General features: G+C 47.9%; 8 protein-coding genes across 8 annotated transcripts; 3 read left to right on the top strand and 5 right to left on the bottom strand.

Annotated features, from left to right (window-relative positions):
* Positions 1–237: 237 nt before the first annotated feature.
* On the top strand, positions 238–1,426 carry RhiXN_01411 (Retrotransposon-derived protein PEG10; the record flags this gene model as incomplete). Its single annotated transcript, XM_043321230.1, has 2 exons — positions 238–484; positions 543–1,426. 2 exons carry the CDS (start codon positions 238–240, stop codon positions 1,424–1,426), a joined length of 1,131 nt encoding a protein of 376 aa, XP_043187053.1.
* Positions 1,427–1,461: 35 nt separating this feature from the next.
* RhiXN_01412 (Retrotransposable element Tf2 protein) lies at positions 1,462–4,832 on the top strand (the record flags this gene model as incomplete). The annotated part of the gene is made up of 3 exons (XM_043321231.1): positions 1,462–1,668; positions 1,720–3,640; positions 3,802–4,832. 3 exons carry the CDS (start codon positions 1,462–1,464, stop codon positions 4,830–4,832), a joined length of 3,159 nt encoding a protein of 1,052 aa, XP_043187054.1.
* Positions 4,833–9,775: 4,943 nt separating this feature from the next.
* RhiXN_01413 (ABC transporter G family member 21) lies at positions 9,776–14,922 on the bottom strand (the record flags this gene model as incomplete). Its single annotated transcript, XM_043321232.1, has 13 exons — positions 9,776–9,936; positions 9,991–10,249; positions 10,299–10,494; positions 10,546–11,970; positions 12,023–12,331; positions 12,390–12,523; positions 12,579–12,818; positions 12,869–13,027; positions 13,083–13,685; positions 13,737–13,972; positions 14,025–14,330; positions 14,386–14,848; positions 14,902–14,922. The coding sequence occupies 13 exons, from the start codon at positions 14,920–14,922 to the stop codon at positions 9,776–9,778; spliced, it is 4,512 nt and encodes a 1,503-aa protein (XP_043187055.1).
* A 476-nt stretch (positions 14,923–15,398) lies between these two features.
* Positions 15,399–16,566, top strand: RhiXN_01414 (metallo-beta-lactamase superfamily domain-containing protein; the record flags this gene model as incomplete). Its single annotated transcript, XM_043321233.1, has 3 exons — positions 15,399–15,431; positions 15,495–15,519; positions 15,572–16,566. The coding sequence occupies 3 exons, from the start codon at positions 15,399–15,401 to the stop codon at positions 16,564–16,566; spliced, it is 1,053 nt and encodes a 350-aa protein (XP_043187056.1).
* Positions 16,567–18,003: 1,437 nt separating this feature from the next.
* Positions 18,004–18,416, bottom strand: RhiXN_01415 (Tyrosine kinase domain protein; the record flags this gene model as incomplete). The annotated part of the gene is made up of 3 exons (XM_043321234.1): positions 18,004–18,246; positions 18,299–18,307; positions 18,363–18,416. The coding sequence occupies 3 exons, from the start codon at positions 18,414–18,416 to the stop codon at positions 18,004–18,006; spliced, it is 306 nt and encodes a 101-aa protein (XP_043187057.1).
* A 27-nt stretch (positions 18,417–18,443) lies between these two features.
* RhiXN_01416 (Tyrosine kinase catalytic domain protein) lies at positions 18,444–18,914 on the bottom strand (the record flags this gene model as incomplete). Its single annotated transcript, XM_043321235.1, has 4 exons — positions 18,444–18,608; positions 18,662–18,682; positions 18,740–18,787; positions 18,837–18,914. 4 exons carry the CDS (start codon positions 18,912–18,914, stop codon positions 18,444–18,446), a joined length of 312 nt encoding a protein of 103 aa, XP_043187058.1.
* Positions 18,915–19,271: 357 nt separating this feature from the next.
* Positions 19,272–20,507, bottom strand: RhiXN_01417 (uncharacterized protein; the record flags this gene model as incomplete). Its single annotated transcript, XM_043321236.1, has 3 exons — positions 19,272–19,922; positions 19,979–20,140; positions 20,190–20,507. The coding sequence occupies 3 exons, from the start codon at positions 20,505–20,507 to the stop codon at positions 19,272–19,274; spliced, it is 1,131 nt and encodes a 376-aa protein (XP_043187059.1).
* An 884-nt stretch (positions 20,508–21,391) lies between these two features.
* On the bottom strand, positions 21,392–23,894 carry RhiXN_01418 (Serine/threonine-protein kinase; the record flags this gene model as incomplete). The annotated part of the gene is made up of 11 exons (XM_043321237.1): positions 21,392–21,415; positions 21,469–21,672; positions 21,723–21,731; positions 21,786–21,854; positions 21,908–22,033; positions 22,088–22,108; positions 22,165–22,212; positions 22,264–22,434; positions 22,493–22,702; positions 22,759–23,526; positions 23,577–23,894. The coding sequence occupies 11 exons, from the start codon at positions 23,892–23,894 to the stop codon at positions 21,392–21,394; spliced, it is 1,968 nt and encodes a 655-aa protein (XP_043187060.1).
* Between the last annotated feature and the right edge of the window lie 1,750 nt (positions 23,895–25,644).

The following is a 25,644-nucleotide window of genomic DNA, read 5'->3' on the forward strand; positions in this document are numbered from 1 at the left end:
GTCCAACGCTAGGTATTTGACGCAAGGGTTTAGCGTTTACATACTGCGTAAAAACCGCTCATAAGTCCTGTACCAGGCACCTACCCTCCCCACGCCGTTTCCATTATTCCATCCACACGCTCTGGCGTCCCTCATCCCTACTCCCGCCCTACCAGCCATTCCAGTCAACGTTCCGTGGCAACCCGCTCCCAACCACCCTCTCGCGGCCCATCACCCCCTCCGCAACACCTGCCTGGAATGGAACCGGAGCCGACCCTTGCCTCTCTCCTCAAGGCTATCCAAACCCTCACCAGCCAAGTTGGGTCCTTGCAGGCCCAAATCCACACTCAAGGCCAACAGCTCTCCAAGCTCAAAGCCATATGCAAGGAAACCAACGACCTTGTTGGAGACAAGGATCAGGGCGGAGCCCAAGCCAAGCCTGGCCCATCGACTGGGCCTATCACCCCCCCCACATACAGGGGGAGAAGCGCACACTCCAGGAACGGTTAGGCCTGGACTCAAGGCCCCCTTTTGCCCATCAAGAGGGACGGGCTTTGACTCAGAGGAGGAAGAAGAACCCAGACGAGCTCCCAAAAAAGAGCCTTGCAACACGCCTAAACGGAGCCTCAGCTCCCTTACCCCCTTTGATGCAGGGTCCGGCGTAAAGCGACCCAAAATGGAGCTCCCAGACCCATACAAGGGAGACTCCAGGGGGCGAAAGGCAACCCAGTGGCTAGACCGAATGCTGCTGTGGGTCGCACTTCATCGAGACCAATTCGATGAAGAAGAACAAATGGTTGTGTGGATCCTATATCACATGACAGATAAAGCTGCCGACTGGGCTCTTCCCATTATTGGGACCATTATCAAGGGCAAGGGAAATCCCCCCACTACCATTCCGGCCTTAACGGCCAAATTCAAAGAAGCATTCGCGGACCCTGACGCCAAGAGGGCGGCCGCCAGGAAGATAGCCGCGCTAACTCAGACCACAACTACGTCTGAGTACGTCACCGAATTCCGCAACCTCATGGCGGAACTCGATTGGAACACTGAAGCATACATTGCTCAGTTTACGCGCGGCCTTCACTGGAAGGTCAAAGAACTCCTGTCCACCAAGGACAATATCCCAGACAATGACCTTGAGGCCATATTTGCCGCCTTGGTCAAAATAGACAATACTTGTCGGGAAAACGAGGAGAACCGGCCAAAGAAGGTTCCTGCCAAGTCCCCGGCCATTACGGCCACCACTTCCACTACCACCACCAGGGTCCGCCTATCAGAAGACCCCAACTACGTCACCCCGGAAGAAAGGGACCGTCGCCGCGCGTCTGGCCTATGCGTCAAGTGCGGTCAAAAAGGGCATGGCATCAAGCAATGCCCCAATGGTTGGAAGGCAACCATCAAGGAGGCAGCCAAGGTAGCTGAGGATGAGTCGGGAAAAGAATAAAGTCGAGGACTGCTGCCAAGCCCCCAACCAAAAAAATGGACAATATAGATAGTTTTGAATTTGTATCTTTTGCTCTGGATTCGAATAAAAAACCCTTGTTATTCATCAACCTATACGTCCAAAATTTCCCGGCAGAACCCCTCAAGACTCTCATTGATTCAGGAGCCACATCGAACTTCATCTCCCCTTCGATTGTGGAAAAATATAGAATCCCAAAAACCCAACTCGAAAATCCACAAGTTGTGAGAATGTTAGATGGTACTATCTCTCAGACTGGTTGCATATGGCACCAGGTCCACCTCACCGCCTCGGCCAATGGCCATACCCACTCCATCCCATTTCTTGTTTGCCCCATTGGCAACACCCCGGCAATCCTAGGCATGACATGGTTAACGGCAGAAGCTCCTCTCATCGATTGGCAACAGGGACTAGTCACATTCCCTGAACAGGTTCAAATTGCCTCCGAGGAAGAAGCAGACTCAGACCCTTTAGCAGACCTCCCCCCTCAGTATCATGAGTTTGCTAAGGTTTTCGGCGAAGAAGAATTCAAGGTTCTCCCTCCACATAGGGAATATGACATCTCTATTGACCTTGTCCCAGATGCCAAACTGTCTCCTGGCCCCATATACGGCATGACTGACGCGGAGTCAAAAGCGCTAAAACAGCATATTGATGAGGAACTAGCAACGGGCAAAATCCGCCCTAGTACCTCCTCGGCAGGCGCCCCGGTCATGTTTGTGAAAAAGGCTGATGGGTCCCTCCGACTAGTGGTTGACTACAGGAAGCTGAATGACGCCACGCACAAGAACGTCTACCCACTCCCTAGGCAAGACGACTTGATGGCCAAGCTTAGACACGCAAAGATTTTCACGAAATTGGACTTACGCTGGGGATATAATAATGTCAGGATCAAGGAAGGAGATGAATGGAAGACGGCTTTCAGGACCAAATATGGGCTATTTGAATATCTGGTTATGCCATTCGGTCTCACTAATGCCCCGGCCGCCTTCCAACATTTTATGAACAACCTATTCCGGGATCTCATTGACGTCACAGTGGTCATTTACTTGGACGATATCCTGATTTTCTCAGAAAACCCTAAGGACCACCCTAACCACGTCAGGGAAGTTCTGTCTTGGTTAATGAAGAACCAGCTGTTCTGTAAACTCTCCAAGTGTCACTTCCACGTCACCACGGTGGATTACTTGGGCATAGTCATTTCCCCCACAGGCTTTTCCATGGACCAGAAGAAGATCGAGGCGGTCACGTCGTGGCCCCAGCCCAAAACAGTCAAGCAGGTACAGGCATTCCTAGGGTTCGTAAATTACCTCCGCCGCTTTATCCCCAACTTCAGTTCGGTAGCACGCCCCCTCCATAATCTCACAAAAAAGGAATCCCCTTGGTCATGGGGGAATTCAGAGGAAACTGCGTTCAAGGAATTAAAGGCATTGGTCACCCAATCCCCGGTTCTGATCCACTCCAATCCCGAGCTTCCCTATTACCTGGAAACAGACGCTTCAGGAGTAGCTATGGGTGCCATCCTGAGTCAAAGAGGTCCAGATAACCGGCTGCATCCCATTGCCTATATGTCCAAGTCCTTCTCAGGAGCAGAAGCCAATTACAACACCCATGATAAGGAGCTCCTGGCTATCATCAAAGCGCTAGAGGAATGGAGGATATTCTTGGAAGCAACGGACAAACCGGTACAGGTCTTCACGGATCATAGGAATCTGGAATATTGGATGCAGGCACGGACATTTAACAGAAGGCATGCCCGATGGCGCATATTCCTGAGCGATTTCAACTTTGAGATCCACTATCGCCCGGGAAAGCAATCAGGGAAACCAGACGCCCTGTCCAGACGATCGGATTACGTTGATACATCACCAGAACCGGAGGTAATGCTCCCCGCAGAGGTCTTTGCCAATACATCAGAAGAGGAGCTGGAAATTGTCACGGAAATACGCTCCAAGCTAAGGGAAGATCCATCCATTGAGCCTATCATCCAATTCCTAACTGAAGACGTGGATAACGCTCCTCCCTCCATTCGGAAGGCTTACAGAGACTACAACTGGGAGGAAGATTTACTATGGTATCGAGGGAAACTTGTGGTCCCGGACTCAGAGACCCTAAAGGAACGGTTACTCAGGGAATTCCATGACTCCCCACTAGCGGGTCACCCGGGTCAACAGAGAACCCTTGAACTCCTAAGTCGTAACTACTGGTGGCCAGGGATGAAATCATCAGCCAAGGAATGGGTAGAATGTTGCCCAATTTGCCAAGCCAACCGACGCGCTCATGCTCCTGTCGTTGCCCTTAAACCCCTAGAAGTCCCCCTTTTCCGTTCCACACCATCTCTTATGACTTCATTACAGGGCTTCCCAAGTCCCAAGGTCACGACGCTATACTAGTGGTAATAGACTCCTTTTCCAAATTTGGCCACTTCATCCCCACTTCCAAGAAGGTCACAGCAAGGGGTCTGGCGGATCTATTCATTACCCACGTCTGGAAACTCCATGGGTTACCTGTCAAAACAGTCTCGGATAGAGGAACCACCTTCACGGGGAAATTTCTAAGGGCACTTTACCAGCGACTTGGAGTGAAACCAGCATTCTCCTTGGCTTATCACCCAGAGTCAGATGGGCAAACGGAAAGAGTCAACCAGTTCATCGAATTTTACCTACGCTCCTACGTAGCAGCCAATCATTCTGATTGGGCAGCTTGGTTACCATTGGCAGAATATGCGTACAATAATGCCAAACACGCAGCAACAGGAAAAACACCCTTTGAACTGGTCTACGGACAAAACCCAGTGATGAACCCTTCCAACGTCCCAGCCAACGTACCAGAGGCAGACAATGTAGCAGACACACTAGCCCGGGAATGGAAGGAAGCCGAGTCAGCCCTCAGACTAAGCAAAGAACGGATGACCAGGGACCAAGGAACAATACCGGAGTACTCGATAGGAGAGAAAGTCTGGCTGGATGGAAAGAACGTAGAACTCAGGACCAATTCAAACAAGTTGGACCCCAAACGTCTTGGTCCCTTCAAAATCCTTGAGAAAATCTCCAGCCACGCCTACCGCCTAGAACTCCCAGAAACTCTGAAAATCCATGACGTCTTCTATGTGGGGTTGCTATCAAAGAGCCACGAGTCACCAAGTCAACCATTTCCGGAACGACCTCCCCCTGAAACAATAGAAGGGGAGGAGGAGTATGAAGTTGAACAGATCATCAACTCAAAACGTCAACGGGGAAAATGGTTCTACCTGATAAAATGGAAAGGTTACGGTCCAGAAGATAACTCCTGGGAACCCAAGGAACTCCTAGAACATAGTCAAGAGGAGATCCAACGCTTCAACAAGTCGCGACTGAAAAAGGCTCGTGACTCCGCCAAGAGCCTTTAAGGGGGGGGCAATGTTATAACCTCCTTAACTATACCATCAGAATTGCCCAAATTTTCTATTATTTTTAGTATTTTTTACAAACTTGATATCTTATGATTTTTGATCACGTGATCTTGGCGCTTATTATGCCGAGATGCCGCGCCGAGATGCCGTGCCAAGGGCGCTTAGGAGAAATCCACGCTTCTGCGCAGCCTGCAGCACGCTTCTCAATTGTCCTCTGTACTTCTTTCTCTCACGCGCACAGACCATGTAGATAGTGTGCTTTGTCTATATATACAGCAGGAAAATTGCTTGGAGACCCCAAGTCAATTTTACCTTGTCTCATATCCATTGAGGAGGCATCAGCCAGCTAAGTAGCCGGCCCCCAGTAGTTCTGCTAACGCACCATCCCCTTATCTCACTCACCACACCTCCAGGCCTCAGGCCCCCTCGCATTATCAGTAGAAAGTTAGTTGTTGCCGTAAGCGACTTAGTTAGATAAGTAGTTAGCCTAGTTAGTTAGATTACATCAGCTAGTGTAGTAGTACGGCCACAAGCGCCCGCCTTCACCAGCGTGTACCCACCTTACAGTGGTGTACGACATAAGGGCTGATTAAGCACTGGAGCACTTGCCTATGCAACAGGGGGGACCCTGAATATTTCTGTGTGTAGCCACAAGATAGAATCTTGAATAATAAATACTACAAACAGGAGAAATATTACTTGCTACTGTTTATCTACTCAGCTGAATTTATATATATTTTGTCGTGACCCAACTGTAAGGTTGGTCACACGCTAGTGGGCGGGCGCTTACGGCCGTACTACTACAGACACTGTTTATGTAACTACTTATCTAGGCTATACTAATACCGCTTAAGGCGGTCTACTGCTTCTATACTACTGCAAGGGGGCCTTAGGCCTGGGAGGTGTGGTGAGTAAGGTAGAGGGGTTGCTACTGATGACTAAGGGGGCCAGCTACTTAGCTGGCTGGATATCCTCCTCAATGAATATGAGACAAGGTAAAATCAACTTGGGGTCTCCAAGCAATTTCCCTGCTGTATATAAAGAAGAGGGTGCACTATTTACATGGTCTGTGCACGTGAGAAAAGAGTATAGGTGTGAAATAAGAAGCATGCTGTGGACTGCGCAGAAGCGTGGATTTCTCCTAAGCGCCCTTGGCACGGCATCTTGGCACGGCATCTTGGCATGATAAGCGCCAAGATCACGTGATTGAAAAACAAAAGATATCAAGACCGTAAAAAATACTAAAAATATCAGAAAAATCGTGCAAGTCCAATGGTATATGTTAGGAGGTTATGACATATTTAAATGAGTGAGAAAACAGCATATATGCAAAAGGCATTGCATATTAAGGGTATTCCTGAGGTTTGTAGGTTTTGTAAAGGTCACTATTGGATAGAGGGACCTTGAAAACCTTAGTTTGCATCTTTATCTCATTTGTTTACTGTAAAATTACCAGTGTAATTAATAAAATAAGTACAGATTAAAGAAGAAATGTCATATCCATAACAGCCTTAGATTAGTAGATTAGATAACAGTGTCTGTAGTAGTACGGCCGTAAGCGCCCGCCCACTAGCAAGTACCCACATTACAGTGGTGTGCAACAGATCTCTTAAGCTCATGAGAGTTAATAGGCTCAGAAGGCTGAGGTCTACTAGAGGAAGGTTCCAACATCTCTATATCTGGAAGTCCAAATACAGGGATCATTCTCTGGAAGGTAGCTGGGCTAGTCTTATGACCAAAAGGTGAAGACTTCCTTATAGAAGAACTTGGCTTAGCTAGCTTGTTTGCTTCCTGAAGAGCTTCATATTCCAAAGGAGACAGTCTTGGAGAATGTCTGGATGATGACTTATGAGAGTGAGGTGATATCCTTCTTGAGCTACTAGGTCCTGCTTGAGGGTCTTCCAAGGCTGGCATGGAAGCATGTGGCTTGATGGGTGATTCATAGGGTTGGATAGGTTGGGGAATTGTCATGCCCTAGAGGCGTGACCACCTTAAAATCCACTAAGTCAAAGAAATAGTGAATATATGCGCTATTTTCTTGAAGATTTATGGATATATGCATCTTTATGCTATTTAGGCGCTGAGCGCTTATTATGTAATCTCATCACATGACCTTTAGTCATGTGATCTTGTTTTCTTATCTCTGGTCATGTGACCTTATCTTTGTTATTGTGTTTGTCACTGTATATACTATTCCCTCTGCTTGTTGAATATATAAGGAGGGTTCTGAGAGCCTTAAGCCTCAGAACTCAACCTCTTATCCCTTCCACACTACCTACCCTTGGCATACAATCAGGTGCACCTTGAGTGTAATAGTCCCTGCCTTGGTTCTAGCCCTGCTATCTTAATAGTATAGTGCATTTTACTTAAATAGGTCTTGTCCTACCCTTCCCTGGCATTGCCTTGAGCTTTGTTAGGTCCTACTAGTTGATAAGTCCTATATTAGGCAATAACTAGTTAGGTTTTACCTCTTGGTAGTTGTTGGCTCTGACAGGAATCACTAGCTCCTCAGGAGAGGATTGTTCAAGAGAGTACCTAGTAGGTCCAAAAGGGTTGCTGGGACTATCTGTAGGTATGCTGTCTCTAGGAAGCACAGAGCTTCTAGGGGTACTATGTCTAGGCATACCTTCTCTTGAAAGTCTTGTGTCCCAAGGGGTCCTATTAGAGGATGCAGGTCTACTTGATCTTCTAGACATAAAAGAATGTTAGTAGAGTACCACAGTTAGAATGTATATACAAAGTATGAAAAAAGCTTGTACAAAAGATTACAGGTAAGAATTAAAGATAACCAACACTATGCCCTGCAGTGGTCACCAATGTTAAGAGTCGTGTAAGTACAGGAGTAAGAAAGAATTACTATATACAAAATGTATATGGGAATAACTAAGAACTAGTATTTAATAATCAGAATATATGCACAGAATATATGCACAATATAGGCTAGGTTATCAGGAATAACAACTCCTAACAAATAGTCTAGCAACTATCAAGTGCAGGTGGTTGGTTATGTATAGTACCTTAGACTAATGTTACTTAAGCCTAAGTGACTAAGGGTAGGATACTTAAGGTTTCTGGGATAGTTCCTTAAGTAAGAGGGTTACCTGACTAATGTACAGGATTTATAGAATTTGCCTAATAAGTATAGGACTTATATATGCTCAAGTAAGACTTAAGACTTATGGGGTTTACCTAAAATATATCTAGGATTTATGAGATATTGCAGATAAAGCTATCTACAATATAAGGGGTATGGTGGATTGAAACACTATCACTCAATCACAACAATCCTCACAGTATTGTTGCACTATACTCAATGTTGAACTCAACAACTGTGACAGTCAAGGGGCACAGGGTTGCAGTAAGTACACTAATAGGTTACCCTGTGTCTGTTGGGACTGGCCTATGGTCTTAGTGCACCAAATAACCTCCTATGCTATTTACAGTGAGTCAATCACTAAAGTAAATGCGCAGATAAGCTGTTAAAGGCTTGTGTGTATATGTCAATATATAAGAGTAAAAGTAGGATGCATTAGAAGCATCTTCACAGGGTCCTTTTATACCCTGAGAAGGCGCACAAACAAGTATATACATGATTGATACCAAGAGGGGGTACAGGAGGTACATGTGGCAACTGAAACACTTAGGAGAGCCAATACTTTGGTATATAGTAAACAAACAACAGATCCTAATATTTGCCCCAAGGCAGTATTTGCCTATGTGGGTCCTTGGATGTCCCAAGGCTAAGTGTTTCATCCTTGGAGTAAACAGTCCCAAAGGTAGGATACCACTGCATTGGGTACTTACAGTAAATGGGGCATAACTCTGCCAAATGTTGTCCGTTTTGGGTGTTTGACCCAGCGTTCTGGAGCGCACAAACATGCGCACCTAAGCGCAAGCGATTCGGCAGTGTGGGATGCCCGGGTGATGGAGAAAAGGCGCATTTAGTGCGTCAGCGCTTAAGGGCTGATTAAGCACTGGAGCACTTGCCTATGCAACAGGGGGGACCCTGAATATTTCTGTGTGTAGCCACAAGATAGAATCTTGAATAATAGATACTACAAACAGGAGAAATATTACTTGTTACTGTTTATCTACTCAGCTGAATTTATACATATTTAAATGAGTGAGAAAACAGCATATATGCAAAAGGCATTGCATATTGAGGGTATTCCTGAGGTTTGTAGGTTTTGTAAAGGTCACAATTGGACAGAGGGACCTTGAAAACCTTAGTTTGCATCTTTATCTCATTTGTTTACTGTAAGATTACTAGTGTAACTAATAAAATAAGTACAGATTAAAGAAGAAATGTCATATCCATAACACTGGTGCTTAAGGTACCTTCATTTTAGGACTGATTGTGCGGATTGGGTCTTATGGGAAAGGCCTACAGCCAGGGTCCCTCTTGGCTGTTGGGATGGAATTGGACCATATCCAATGGACCACTGGTCAAGCAATCTAGAACTTCTAGATTATTGGCTTGCTTATGGGTAGTCACCTGTTATAATTATTGAATATAGGCAAAGGCTAGCTTTGGCTTGACTATCTATTCAATGTTTTCTAAAATCATCTTAGTGAGCATATTTTCTGTAGTTGACTTGCAACAGCAAGATCTTCAAGATCAACGCCCAAGCAGGGTTAACTAAGATTTATGTGCATACATATGGCAACAGAGTAACTTGACAGGCTCAAGTTTGTGTCAGCAGCAGTAAAGATCTGAATAGCAAAGATAAACATGGTGGATTATGGAGACAGACCATCAATCACTTCATTAGAGACCAAGCAGGCGAGAAATACGATGGACTGCGAGCAAAGAATACAATCTATTGCTATGGATGGCATTAATTATGAAATTATATGACAGAGTAAAACCTTTTCCGCAACAAATAAAGTAAATACAATATGGTGAAACAGGCGAGCAATGCAAATCGGCGAAAGAACGTTTACCGCTTCGCAAACTTGAAGAGCCTAGAGGCGACCAGGGTAATAATAACGTTGAAGACGGTGAATGCGATCATGATACCGAGATCGCGCCAGCGAGTGTCGAATGAGATATCGAGACCGACGTAGAAGTCATCACCGACGGAGTAAGGGCAGTATCGGCCTGGAGAAGTTGATTAGAGGGTAGTAATGGACAACTTAGAATAGGAGGACTTACAGTCAGAACTAGCTTCCGGATTGTCCAAGTATCCGACAGTAGCGTTCACAAAGTCACCGGCCCATTGCATGCAGGTCTGGCCAGAAGGAGGCTGGAAGATGGAGAACTCGATCGGGCTGCAAGTTATCGGAAGGCCGTGCAATTCGGTAGAGACCAATCCGGAAATCATGCGTGTGAAAGGATCGAGATGGTACAACCAAGCACGCCAGAACTTGGGCATCGAGGCCTTAGGAATGGTGACACCACAGAAGAGGGAGAACTAGGAGAAGGTTGAGCTCTGTAGCTTGAATAGGAGTAAGTAGACCTACTGTAACTAGGATGAACGGATTGAGAAGAGAAGCGATGTAAACGCTAGGGGTCAAGGCAGCCAACATCTGACCAAGGGTAACTGAGAAAATCTCAGTGATCAGAATCATGAAGAAATGGTAGCCTGCACGATCCGATGCGGTGTTGAAGCCGGCCGGGTAGTAGAACAACAAGAAGTAGACAACAGCGCATAGAACACTAAAATGGTATTAGGAGTCTGGATAGCACAGAGGAAGGGAGGGGACTTACGAGTAGGGCATTTCAGCCATCAGTTGACCGAGAGCAAATACAAACTGGGAGTACATGCGAGAAGACGATTCGCGGATGAAAATCATTCGTGCAATAATGAACATAGGCTCGACTTGGGAGATGATAATCGCGGGCATGACACTGGCCATGAAGATTCCGAACACACGGTACTGCAAATCTTGAGTGGAGTTGCCGAGTTGCAAGAAGGTCAAGGAGGTAAGGAGAGCAATGGCCCCGTGCGAAAACAGACGAGTGAAGCCATAGTCGGGTTGACGCCAGAAGGCAGTGAGGGTACGTTCCGAGACGATCTTGAGCTGATGGATGAATGGGGTAGCATATTCGTCATTGGCCTTGGGATCAACTTCCGGCGGGTGCTTGGCTGCTTCCTCCTTGATGTGTTGGATCTCGCGCTTGACCTCCTGGAAGTTAGAGCTCTGGCGCCATAGTTCAGCCCAATCAGTGGGTCCAACTCGTTCACGAGACCCAGCACCAATGGCCTCCAAGACGTATTCGGCCGGGTTGGCATCGGGAGGGCAGTCGGCTCCGCGGTCGGCGAGGTATTTGACCAAATGCTGGCTGTCCTTGCCGATAGGTCCAAAGTACACGCATTCACCCCCACGCTGCAGCAGAAGCAGGTTGTCGAACTGCTCGAACAAAAGTGCGTTCGGCTGATGGATCGTGCAGAGGATTGCCTGTCCCCCTGCGGCTAGCTTCTTCAGGAACCGAACAATGTTGTACGCAGACTGCCCGTCAAGGCCCGAAGTCGGCTCGTCCAGGAACAGCAGTAGCTGAGGCTTGGCTGCCAGCTCCACACCGATCGTCACACGCTTGCGAGCTTCGACACCGAGTCCGACACCAGGCTGGCCGATCATGGCATCGGCAATGTCCTCCATCTCGAGCAGAGCAATGACCTCCTCGACGTATGCGTCCTTTTCTTCCTTTGAGACCTCATATGGCTGGCGGAGATATGCAGAGAAGCGGAGAGCCTCGCGGACGGTGGCAGTGGACTCGTGGACGTCGAGCTGCTCGCAGTATGCGGTACCACGCTGGAAGGCGACACCAGTGCGCTCACCGCCGATGAGGACGTCACCGTGGATGACACCGATGGTCTTGCGACCGGCCAGGACGTCGAGCAGAGTAGTCTTGCCGGCTCCCGAAGAACCCATGAGAGCGGTGAGAGTACCGGGCTTGACGTAGCCGAAGACCTTGTTGAGGAGCTGGCGAGTGCCGCCGGGAACGGGGACGGTGTAGTCGAGGTTCTCCCAGGTGAATGCCTTGGTGGACTTGGTCAAAGCACCACTGACGGTGTCCTCATCCTGACCCTTGCGACCGGCGGCCTTGCGCTGCTTGAGGCGATCGTTGAGTTCCTTATTCTCCTTCTTCTCCTTGGCATAGATAGTGATTGCGCGAGCGTGAGCACCATGTCTGAAAAGGTTTGTAAGGACTCGCGCTAGAACTTGAAATATCTGGAACTTACTGGAACTTCTCCATAGCCACAATCTGCAAAGCAACAAAGGCGACGAAGAACAATACGAGGATACCAAAGTTGCGCCAGATGTCCTTCTTGGCGTACTCGAAGCTGGCAGCCATGTATGCGTCACCGGATACAAGGGGGTTACCAGGGCTCGCTCCCAAAAGCGTACAGGCCTGGTTGGGACCGAGCTCGGAGGGGTACTTGGTGATACCGCCCACATTGCGGGGAATAATGTAGTTGCCAACACACTGGAGATCGATGCGATAGAACTCGTTCTCCATCATAGAGGCGAAACCATAGTTCAAGGGGTTCCTGAAATCATTTATGAATGAGTAAAATGAAGGGGAAGTGCAGACCAAGATTGACTTACATATACCAAATCCAGAAGAGCCATCGCTTCATAGAGTAAACGGGGATCATATAACCGGCATAGATAACCATAAGGGTGATGAGTACCGCAGCTAAACGAGCAGCGACATCATATCCAGTGCAAATAATACCAATCTGCATGTTAAAAGGTCAGCTTCAAGAAAGGGTAAGGAGAGCATTCGTTACTAACCAAACGGAAGAACGCAGTCATCGCCAAGAACGTAGTGTAGGTGAACAGATAGAACGTGAAGAACGCCCCAGCACTCCGCTCAAGACCAGTCATGAAGTAGATGATGATACAGAACAGCAGGATCCGAATAGAAGTGAGAGGAATATCCGTGATTGTTTGTGCGACCGAGAGTGCACTACCGCGATAGAACCGATACGAGAGCTGTTTGTACAAAATCGGGCGACCTTGCATCATTGCCGGCTATGTTGGGTGGTGAGCAAGCAGCTATCATATCAAAGTAGGAGACTTACGAGTTCACTGAATGCATTGAGAGCGTTGAACAAGAGAGCCATGAAAACCACACCACCACGGGTGAAACCACCGGCAGCGGTAAGAGGGAGATTGAGATACAAACTACCGGCCACGATTGCAATAATAATAGCCGTTGCGAAACTAGTAAATATAGAGAACTATCGAACACTAGTGTTAGCATCAGCCCAAGGGGCTACCAAGAATAAAACGTACAGTGTCTTGAATCTGCATAAGCCATTGCCGCCAAACCAAAGTCTTCACCATGCTAACGAAGCTGACAGTGTGCGGATCCTTGCGAGAGACATGCTTGCGCTTCTCCTCTTTGTTGGCTCGGAGGAACTGGGCTTGTGCACCAGCAGGATCGTTTGCCTCTTGCTGCCACTCGGCCTTCATAGCTTGGCGCTCCTCGACCATGCGAGACCAGTACTTGCTTTGCTGGAAAGCTTGAGCGAGTTGATCTGGAGTAGAGGGAACGTCGGCCTCAGAGCGGCCCTCGGCGAACGCACGCTCGTTCGGGTCAGTGCAGCCGGTAAGGTAGTCCGCAGTCGTCTGACGAGGCAAGTTGCGGAACCCAAGCGACAGCATATAGTCCCGTGCTTCCTTGGCAGGTCCAAAGTACACCTGACGACCTTCGTCGATGAGCAGCACCTTGTCGAACTGGTCGTAGATGCCCTCGCCGGCTTGGTAGAGGGAGACGAAGGTGGTGAGCTTGAAGATGTCGGTCATGATGCGAAGAGACTTGGCATAGTCGAGAGCAGTGGAGGCGTCGAGACCGCGAGTAGAATTGTCCCAAGAGCAAACGCAAGCACGACTCGCCTGGTAGCAAAGTTATTATACACTCGCACTTTAATCACACACCCAACTCACCATCATCTCGGCAATGGAGACACGCTTTCGCTCTCCTCCAGACACACCACGGATGAATTCATTTCCAACCACGGTATTGCGGGTGTGGGTAATATTGAGCATGGCTAGAAGAGTGTCAAGAACCTCGTCGTTGAGCTGAGCGCGAGTTTGTTCGGGAAGAAGACGCCCGGGAGACTTGAGCTTGAGGGCAAACTGCAATGTCTGAGCAACCGACAGGATGGGGTAATGAATATCATCTATATGGATTGTCAGATACTTATTAGCCCGTGAGATAAAACCTTTACACACCTTCCATATTGTAAGCCGCTTGTCCAGCATAACGTTTCTCAAACTCTGCGGCACCGATGCCGGCGTACTGGACATCACCATCGACGCTCAGGAAACTACCGCGTTGATTTGCGATAGTCTTGAGGAAGGACGAACACCCAGAACCCGGACGGCCCAAGACCAAGACCATCTCTCCAGGGCGCACTGCACCATTGAAAGAGTGCAAAATCGTCTTGGGAGCACCTCCGGGTCCACCAACCAGGCTCTTTGCGATGTAATAGGGAGACAAAAAGAACTCCTTGACCGCATCTGGGAATGTGCGAACGTCTGTCCAAATTTTAATTAGACTCCGGGGCAATATGACGAAATGCAGATCCCTCACAGATTTTGACTCCTCCAACTCCCGTTACTCTCAAGTTCTCGAAAGTAACACCCACATGCTTTTTGGAAAATCCGGCTTCGTCTTGCTTCCCAGAGGTAGAACGCAAGTACTCGAGCAAGTCGAAAGTCTCTTGTTTTTCTACATCACCACCAAATGCTTCCTGGTGCTTGGTGCTCTGGCGTGTTAGGCGCCGGGCAAGTGCGTTGAATTGGGCCTCGGCCTCCTTGACATTAACACCGTCCTGATGCTCGCCATGGTGTTTCTTTTCTACATCGGACAGCTCGATGTTCTCGGAAGGGGTACGAGAGGGAACTGCAGTTGCTGGGTCAGAGTTGGCAGTTGTTGGCCGCTGACGGTCAACAGAGTCGAGGTACGACATCGGGAGATAGAGGGAGGGATGGTTTCCAACCTCCTCCCAGTCTCCAACTATATATTCGAGCAGGGTGGCGCTGAAATAAGCGGCCTATCGACAATGACCGGCATAAATCTCCAAATATCAAAGCGATCCGCGCTCACGACTAACATCCCTCTCGGCATGGCTATTTCCGCATCAAAATACTACACAAAGACCACGGTTGGATTGAGGAAGAGCGACACATTTTTGCATAATAGACCCGAACGCAGTATAATTCTAAGTGTGAGGACGAAATCCAATGTACTGAGACGGCGCGGCTCTGAACACCCTGAGGTAATCTTGTTGACGAAATTGATCCAACGCACACGCGCGCGTATAAACTACAACTTGGCGCTTACTGATAGGGTACGGGCCAATCAGCACTCGAGCCTGGCAAGTGGTTTCGGCGACCGAAGGCTGGTTTGACTATATCGTCCGCGATTGCGAAAATCAAAGAACGTGGGGAACGACAAGCTCTTGAATAATAGTTTCGTCAAAATAGCAACAAGGCTTGTCTCTTCATCAAATGCTTGGTAAAATGGAGCTTCTCAACATTCACCGAGTCAGTATACTGATTCATACATGAGCGAATCAAATAATTTACTCTTACACACAACAGATGGGACCTCTCGTCACTCGCATACTGGGTCAGGTGATTATCCTCCGATTCGTAGCACGTTATAGCACATCCACTCATCTCTCGCGTGTTCGCTAGAATCCTGGAAAATTCACGCTTCAAGGTAGCCATTGTCCTCTCATGCCCGCGAGGTTACCTCACTGTCCTCCCACAAGGAACCAACACTTATCTTATCGGCCGCTCAGCACCCTACATCCTCATTGACACGGGCGAGGGCAAGCCCGAATATATCCCTCAACTCCGCACTACTCTCGAATCTTCGTCCAACGGCCAATGTCCAATTAGTGACATAATTATTACCCACAAGCATCAGGATCATCATGGAGGCTTGATCGACGTTCTAGATTTCCTCTCATCCCAACGCTCCACAAACTCTACAGAATCTTGGCATCCTCCTTGCATCCATCTCCACCCATTGCCCGCTGGCGTCACTGATTCCAGCTTGACCGCTACAATCTCTCGACTCAAGTTCGGTGATTTCACCCCGAAGTCTGACTGTACCGTTTTGTTCCCCCTGAGCGATGGTCACCAGGTTCAAACTGCCGACGCATCCGCTATGCTCGAGGTTGTTCACACACCCGGTCACACGGCCGATTCAATTTCTCTCATCCTCTTTGACTTGAGCGAGGCCAAATCTCCTGTTCCGGTAGCTTTGTTCACAGCTGACACCGTCCTTGGAGCCGGAACTGCGGTATTCGAAGATCTTTCTCTGTATATGCAAAGTCTCCGGCGCCTTGTTGAGCTTCCTATTTGGACCCACTCCATCACACTTCATCCGGGACATGGCCCTGCGGTCCCACCCGAGTCATCCAAATCGCACATTGAGACCTATATCTCTCACCGGCAGGCAAGGGAAAACCAGATTGTTGACGTATTCAAGAAGAGTCATGGGAAAACCACGGTTGGTCATATAGTTGAGTCATTATACGCCGAGTACCCCCGCACATTGTGGCCCGCCGCGGCACACAGCGTCGGTCTCCATTTACAGAAACTCGGGATTGAAGGAAAGATTAAGAGGCCAGGTGAAAAGCCAGTGTCGGATGTAGGGGAATACGATGGTGTCAAGATGGAGCAAGTTGGTGCCGCCGGTATGGACGCTGAATGGGAGTGGGCCGGGTTCGAGGCACCGGGTACTGAGACAAAGTTGTGAACCGAAAATTCACGTTCAATACTGTACATATTCCCAGCTGGTGCCCGCGCTCATTAGCTGGTGTGAACTCCAACTGTAAAGGCTGTAGTGACTACCGCGCGCTGTCGCGCTAGCATGTGCAGTTTGCCTTTTCAAATTACTATGAAACCTGAAACTAGTCATCTCATTAAGAACTCCCGTCTTTCGTGGCCCCAACATGGCAAAATCGCATTTCAATGTGATCTATAAGCCCGCGCAATTTGTTCATCCCTAAGCAAACTATGACTGTGGTCTCGGTCTCGCCAGCCCGAATCTGCCGGATTAGCATCTTGCCTCGTCCCCTCAGAAATGCGGGTAAAATAAGTAGCCCGCAAAGCCACCGGAGGCACATAATCTCGGCGCCCGCGTTCGACCATGCAATCACATCCACACATCGCTGTGAATAATAGTCTATCATTCTCACAATTCTCCATGTAGCCCCTCCAACTAATCAAGACGCTAGCCCACGCGGGTAAGTTATTCGAGCTGCGTATCTATACGAAATTACTACTTCCACGCGGCCCCCACACGGGCGGGAATTCTCAATGCAAATGCACTTTAGAATCTGAGGATCTTGGTAACAGCGCGCATAGAAGAGCGTTATTCATCCTAAGGAGCCATTTGTTGAGGGCTTCTACCGGATACAAATGTAATGCGATATTTTGTTACTATCGGGTGTTTTTAGGGCGTTTATCTATGTGATATGTGGGCGTATAACGTACTTTTATAGGATGTTGGCCTCAAATTACTGTTGACGTGTGTGGTACGGTTTGGTACGGCACGCAAACCCACTGAGGTGTTATAACGCTATATATAATAGCACACACAAGGTTCATAAGCATGGATGAATAGCAGCGACTTGGTAATATCTATCAGGATTTGTTGTACTCAGGCTAGGGGGCTAGCTCCTTTCGGCAACTAATGTAACACTCATAGCATAGTAACAGACTTTATACAGGACTCCAGTCAACTTAGTTAGCTTCGCGAAGGGTCATACATATACTGAAATTTCAATTACCACATTAGACTCTGCTAGATTGAACATGGTGCAGCTCAACTTCCTACCAGCGGGTTTCATATGACATCTCCTTGTATGCTCCCAGAAGGAATCACCTCTTTGACCCTATCTAATACATCGACGCTGCTAAATGGTAGAAATAACATGGTTTATTGGTCGTGAAGCATTGGACATTGTTATTATAGTACATAGGTTGGAACATCCCAATACGTTATTCTTAACCCTATTAAGCACGTGATATTAGGTGCAGCGATGGTGTTAACTGGTTCATTGTGCTGATATTATTCGGTGGGAAGCCTATGAAGAATAATCAAATCATTGCCGACCCAAGATATAGATTGTCGCGATACCATTCACGGCGTCCGGGGATATGATGGGGTGAACCGCGCCTGCAATAATGTTCAGGTGTCTGAATACGAATAAGCTAGTTGAGAGACCCGCTCCTGCACCTGAATGGCGGTTGGACGAGTCTGGGGATTACGACTCCAGCACTGGTTCATTAAGTGCCAAAGGGTGCTGGCACGATAACAACTAATGGGTATATGCGCCTCAGGGCGCGGAGGGAGTGTTCCTTCTGTGATCTTCCTCATCACCACTATTTCGTTCGGTACTTCCACATACGGAATGCTTCCCGTCATAGCCTCCTGAACGTACGCGGATTAGAGTCTACAATCTGACACTGATCTTAGTGCGCACCAGGATAGTCTGAAAATATAACCCAATTACTATCGTTAATGATAAGCAAGTATTTACTACTCACCATCCCCAACGCGTATATATCAGCTGCTTTTGAATTTTCCGATTTCTCTTCCATGATCTCAGGCGCCTGTCAATAACGCATTTAATCGTAGCCAGCCATGATAGTGTGTAAATAGCTTGCCGTCCAACGTATCGTCATCCCAGGCTTTGTCCCAGTCTGGGCAAACGCTAGCGTGTAGTCCTTCAGGGCTGAAGTCCCAAAGTCCGCAATCTTTAGGACGAATTCTTTCGATATTAGCACATTGGCCTGGATGCGCTCGTCAGCCCGTCCGGGTCAGATGTAGATAGCACCAACCTTACCCCTTTGATGTCCCCGTGCACCTGGAAATCGAGTGTATCAATACGAGGTGGTCACCACCATAGAGCGGAGCTACTCACAATGTTCTGGGAGTGCAGATATGCGACCCCATCGGCCATTTGAGCACACTACACAACTAACATGAGAGCAACCTTAGACAGCTCCAATCGTACTTACCAACTCGTAGCGATCTGCGTCAGGATACGAATGAAGAAAACTACGCAGATCACCATTCTCCATCCAAGGCGAAACCATTGCAATTCGATTCCGATATTGGGTAATCCCAATCAGCTCCAGTACGTTTGGATGTCTGCACTTCGACCACACATATATCTCATGTGCCGTAATCTGTGCTTAAGGTTGGACCAAGAAGGATCGACGAATGGCGTATAAGAAACGATGCTTGCCTTGCGTTTGCTCCGCCCTTCGTCGCTTATAGCTGCGTTGGTCATCCTGATACACTTCACACCAACCCTTTGACCCGTGTACAACCACCCAGTGTATACATCCGCAGCTCCGCCACTTGCTACAGGTTCTCTGCTAAAAGTGGATTCATCGAGATACTCAGTAAGGTTCCGGCATCCCCGGGCGTAGAGATGCGAGAGTATTTCTTCAGTTGCCTACAGATGCCTTGACTAAGAGGAACGGCGTATTTTCATCATAGAATCCGGACATTACCATTGTACCATCAATAATCACTGAACCAGGCCGAGGGACTTCACCACGAGTAATGGGGCTTCTGAAAGTAGAGTTCCCAGACGTAGGGTTTGATGTATTACATGAACCGGCAGTAGGAAATCCTGGTGCTGGACTGTATTCGTACTCGTTTCTGGGTGCGGGTGCAGGCATGGGTATGGGCATGGTCACGGCTGTGTAGGTGGATCCGGGAAAGGAGGTACAACTCGAAGGACTGGTGGGGTATCTACTGGATTGAGAACTTGCGTTAGTCGTAGTAGAGGCTTCGGAGCCATAGTGTCCAACCATCGAGGTCTTCAAGTTTACAGGAAACGAAGGGCCTGTATGGATAGGGTATGGGAGGCGAGGGTATGAAGAAGTAGGCGCGAGCTCCGCTCTGGGCCAGTAGGGATTAGAGTTCGCCTTCGTACCCCAGACAGACAACCTCAACGAGCCTTCCGCGTCCCCGAAGTGCTCGACATCAAGCATCAGCTGTTGGTCATTGAGGGCTACGCTCGGTGCTGGCACTGGAGGATAGTCACGAAAAATGTCAAATTGCGAAATGGGAGGGTCAGTTGTATTCAGGAGCTAGCAAAAGGATGGTATGTAAACCGAGGTGGAAGGAGTAGGTCGCAGCGTTGTACCTCAGATATGATAGCCTCCCGAAGTTCTTTGCCACATAAACATCTGGTAAGATCTACTCTCATATATTGTCCCTCGCTAAGTGCAATCTTAATGATTTTACACCGGCGGATTGACGGTACACCGCATGAGTTTGGTGATGGCGAACCATAAGAGCTTGGAGACTTCGTAAAATCAAAACATGATAACAAATAACAATGCATCAGTACTTACTTGGACAAATCTGCCTTCCGAACCTCCAGGTTGTATATTATTGTGGTTTGTTATCACCTGCAAGTGCCCTCCCATTTGGTGAGGAGCTGTACCCGATCCATAGCCAAGGGGAAAGGGACTCATTGGCTGTACGGTGTGAGCGTCCCATGGAGGAACAATGCGTTCTAGGAACGAAGCCTGTGGCATCGGCATTGACGGATACCCGACGTTGCTGTTCTCGTATACGTAGTACTTTTCGGTGTTGTTACCGTTGGGGACGATTGGAGGTCGATATCCGCTGGTAGGAACCCGTAAACCTCGATAACGTGAATTCGCCATTCTCGAGCATGTGGTTGTCGACCCGGTCCATAACAGTCCGGTGCCACACGTATCAAGGCTGCTTTGTAATTGTTTATCCGCTTTGAGCAACTACATAGGATTAGAATCGGCGCCGCGAGCAGGCGTGGCTTGCAGTGACTCTATACTATTCCAGGACCGGAATGTCAACTCGAAGCTATTGACGTTCAGTGAAATAAAATAAAGCAAGAATTATTCAAACTTGCCCATAAAATGTGAGCGGAAGTACAAATGAATCCGATGAACGAAATTAGTGTTGAATCCCTTTGTCGACGCGATCGTAGGAATTTGATTCAACTGATCACAAGTTCGTAGACAAGGAGAGCCGCTCAACATGCTCGATTAATGTAAGGAAACGCGCAAGGGTAAATGAGCTGCTCCATGATATCGATTTGGATGATGGAACGAAAGAAAATGATCAGACTCCTGCCCTGAGTATTGGGCCCGATCAAAGCATTCTAATCTCGAGACCCAAGAAATTCCCATGCTACAATAAATAACATTTTAGGGCTTACTGCAAATAACGCCCGGATTCCGTTTCGATACGGAGTCAAGGTCGTTCACCCTCGATAGTTCAGAGAGCAGCAGTGAGGCAGGATATAGCCACAAGAGTCGCGTCAAGCGTAAACATTCCGTTGCGCACAAATCTATGTACATGTAAACTCTTTATAATTACCCGATTCACAAATCTAATAATCAATTGGCAGCACATAAATAACAACGCGACAATAGCAATCACCAAAGGTGAACGCAAAATCCCCGAAAAAAATACAAAATTATTACTTTAATACTTTTTCATTGTCCCTTTCCTAAAAAATCTTGACCAAAAGTTATTTATCGAAAAAAAAAAACCTTGTCCTCATTGATCATATCGACCCGATGATTCTCATCTGTAAAACACATTAGACGCCACGCAAAAGCAACAATGATCACATGGACTGACTCTGTACTTCACATCATCCGCAGTTGGTCTATCCTCTGGTTTAAATGCCCAGCAATCAGACAGAAGCGACCACAACAGGTCTGCCCGATCATCGCCAGTTGGTATATGCTCTTCCGGTCTGGCGGGATGCCCTCCTGTCACAAGCTTCAAGATCACAGCAGGGGTGCTTACACCAGGAAAAGGCACGTTTCCTGTAAACACCTCCTGCACACTTAGTTAGTTATGATGTGTGATCTAGTTGCCCTGATGCATACTAGAATTGTCTAAAGAACGTTTACTATCAGACCTTTTAATCATGTAAGCAGTAATGCGCGTACCATCCCAAGCGAAAACACATCCGCCTCAGGAGTGCTCTTGTCGATGGTTTCGGCCATAACTTCGGGAGCCTAAATCCAACTAGTTGCTTGCAGCACGCTGTTGTTGGTTCGTGAGATCTTACCGTCCAGCGAATCGACACGGTTTGAGAACAACTAGTCTCTGTAAACTTGAGGGTGCAATCGATTCGACTTGCAGTGCCAAAGTCCGTTATCTTGGGTGTAAGGTCCTTTGATACCAAGATGTTTGCCTGATATTCGAACAGCGTGAATATTGACCAAACAAAATTTACAAACGTGTTTACCCCTTTTATGTCTCCATGGACCTAAGTAAAAAGGTGTTATGCCTGATACGCTTTCTTAGCGGCGGTAGTATACATACCACATTTTCTTGATGTAGATACGCAACTCCATCAGCTATTTGCGCACACTATCACGCAACAATCGATTTCAGACTATACACATGCGGCGTTTTGCTTACCAGGTTGTACCGGTCGATATAGGGGTGTTCAACCAGAAATCGGGTAAGGTCGCCATTCTCCATCCATGGAGAAACCATCGCAAGGTGACCACGGTGCTGAGTCACCCCCATTAATTCCAGAACATTCGGATGCTTACACTTCGACCAAATGTATAGCTCGTGCGCAGCATCCTAGCATAAGTTGTAGAAATGACAGCCAAACGAACTAAAGATAAAACAGCATGTATACCTTGATCTTCCTTTGCCCACCGTCGTCTAAATCGACCTCCAGCCTCACACACTTCAGGCTGACCTCTGCTCCATTATTGAGTACTCCGCGATAGATGTCTCCAAAACCACCATACGCCACCGGATTATCGCCAGACATCGATCTGTTTACATAGGGCGACATGCTTTTGCATCCATGACTATGGAGTTCATGCAGAACTTCATCCACCGTCTAAAATATAATCAATCAATACGGCAGCCGAATATTAGCACCATAGCCCGGCCCACCATCCTTCGGCTGATTGTTCTATTACAGCCCCCATGGAGAGACGGACCCTCCATAAAGGCTTGACTTTGATAAGAGCCAGCATCCATTCTCGAATTTGCGCCTTCCGAGTATCCCGAATTTTGCCTGATCACCTCAGCTTCGGACATCCTACCAGGTTCGGAATACAATGTTCCATGTACCATGTGAGTTTGCCCAGGTTGAGGTGTACGATATCTGAGAAGACTGGAAACAGCATGGTCTGAACCGGGAGAAGCGATAATAGGGGGACTTTCATCCCAGTAAGGTACAGAATATCTGCGTGTCTGTCGTTCGAACGGCTGAGTGATGGGAGATATTTGTGCTGGTTCGGGTATTGCTATATTGCCGCCAGGGTCCGTGATCAGGTCTTGGCAATGATGGGTTGATCGGCTTGGAACGGGGTCATGCCGAGTGGCGGAATCGGATGGGAGACTGGGACTGCTCCTGGTCACTGATGACGTATCGCTTGCGCGTTGGACACATGGTTCAGGCATTAATAGTGTGGCAGGAACTATCGTCGACAAAGAGGCTGGAGATGATAGTACTCGGGAATGTGAAACTTGATGAGAATTTGAATGTACCACTAAATGAGGGGGTATCACGGACAGGTCAGCGAAGAAGTGTGGCACGCCTTGGCGCTCTTGCAGGCAGGTGAGGAGCAGTTGGTCGTCGTCTAAGGGGTAGCCAAGCGGAGCGTTGGAGGATGCGATTCGATATATGTCAAACTTGAGGCTCGGATTGCTTGTGATCTGACCTAGTTAGCGGAGGTCTTTAGAAGCTGGAAGCCAGACATCCTTACCTTGGAGGCGATCGTCTGGCGAATGGTCTGTGCATCTGCGGTGTCACGGTTTATAGTAACGTTGGTGTAGGTCAACTTGTCGCATGTAACGGCAAGGACGGTTTGATCAGCGATGGGTGCGTCGTTTCGAGAACTGGTTGGCACCGAGGAGGTCAAGTTTGGATGACCCATCCTGGTCGTCGATTGGATATTGCTATCAGAAACCATACTCGCAGCCCTTTCATGTGCGCCAGCACAATACATCGAAGAGCTAAATACTTCAGCTATCGAGGGAACCCATGGTCGTCGTGGTCCGTTGAAGCCGCCCGAAGAGGGCATTGTTATGTCCGTTGTATATGTAGTGGTGGAGAGGAGGATTCAGCTTGAGGGGACGCGATCATTCTCAAGTCTGGTCCATCAAATGTAATTGTAAACCGTTCATTTGGCGCCTAGTTTTGCATGTGCTGTACTTTGAATTGAGCCGCCCAGGGAATCGCTATTGCCATCACCATCACCATCACCATCACCGTTACACGCTTCAACTCCAGGGGAGGGAGAACCAAGGGAGGGCCCGGGATTCCCCACCCTACTCAAGCCAGCTTATCGAGAAAAGATGCCTCACTGGATTCAAGGCATGTAGCAGGGACGTCGGGGGTTGGTAGATGCAGTTGTCTCATCGGATATTATAATACCGAACTATCACTTGGCATAGAGAGGTAAGCAGCCATCATCAAAGGGGATGGTTCATTGGCAAAATCATTACACTGGACAAAAGATGGAGCCAAACAAAGGCACTTACGCATGTACACCTAGGCCCCACGCCACAAAGGAGTAACACGGTGACGTTACAATGTGATATTTCGTCGTGGTAATGCTACAGTATATATGCATACCATCAATTGATCGAGACCTATGACTCCAATAAACCATGGGCATGCTGGTATCTAATCATACTTGTGGCCAGGATGACAATTAACGGACTAATTGCAATCCGAACCTGGTATCAAGAGCATACTTATATGAAGCGAACCAGTCGTTGGATCAACTTATTGCTAACTTCATAGTACTAGAAAGTATTCATGACTAACGTTGTGTGCAAACTGCCCAAATCTATGTGGCTGGACCCAACAGGGTGTGCCAGGGCAACTGACCTCTTTTCTCGATCTGGCCATAAGCCTCTTTCTAGGGCAACTTCTTTCGCTATTGCTGGGTTGTCCCTGTTGTGGAGGATGTAATCAAGTAGCCGTCTGACCTCTGTTAAGCTTGTAGAGCGACTCATCTTGCTCGCGTGCGGCTACTATTGCTTGCGTGATGAGAGGAGGGGGGGGGTTAAAACTTGGTCATAAAGACGTCGGCAGTTGACGCTCGTTTTGTATCACGGGCTCGCATATACATTGGGATACATCTCCATTGCACCATCAATGCTTATCACGTTCAATTTACTGTAAGGTTAGATCTTGGGCCAGGGACGGCAGCCATCTTCCAGTGAGGTCGAGCGTGCTATTTGTGTGCGAGCCCATCCGTTAGGCCATAGAACTGCATTGCTACCCAATATAAGGTTGATACATCAAGCAGTTGTGTATGAATTATGTATCCTATATATCTCCTTTCAAAAACATAGCAAACTCAAAGGTGTCCTGGCGCTACATCGCAATCCAAGCACTGTCAGTTATACTGGGTGAAGATAATGATCAAGCACAGCTCCTTACTGTATAGTTGGAGCCCTTGGTCCCCGGAATTTAAGTCATATATATTATATGGAATTTTACTGGGGCACCAAAAATGTGTGATGAGACAGTTGGAAGTCGCCCTGCCGCCCTTTTGAGAATATTTTAGACTCGGTTTCTATTGTCCATTGGTTGTTTGATGTCCAAGCTTAAGCCTGCACACACTGCATGCGGGCCGCTACATCATGATATACCTGTCTCAGGTTCCTAGACTAAATAGCAATCAATGATACGTGCGCATCTAGGGTGCCATAATATGTATGTGCGTATCGTTCACTGGCGCTTAGTCAAGGAATATGGGGCAGGTATATCATGTAGCAGCCCGCATGTAATGTGCCCCGTGGACTTAACTATCAAAAAAC

Source organism: Rhizoctonia solani, chromosome 16 (assembly GCF_016906535.1).
Source record: "Rhizoctonia solani chromosome 16, complete sequence".
Taxonomy (NCBI): domain Eukaryota; kingdom Fungi; phylum Basidiomycota; class Agaricomycetes; order Cantharellales; family Ceratobasidiaceae; genus Rhizoctonia; species Rhizoctonia solani.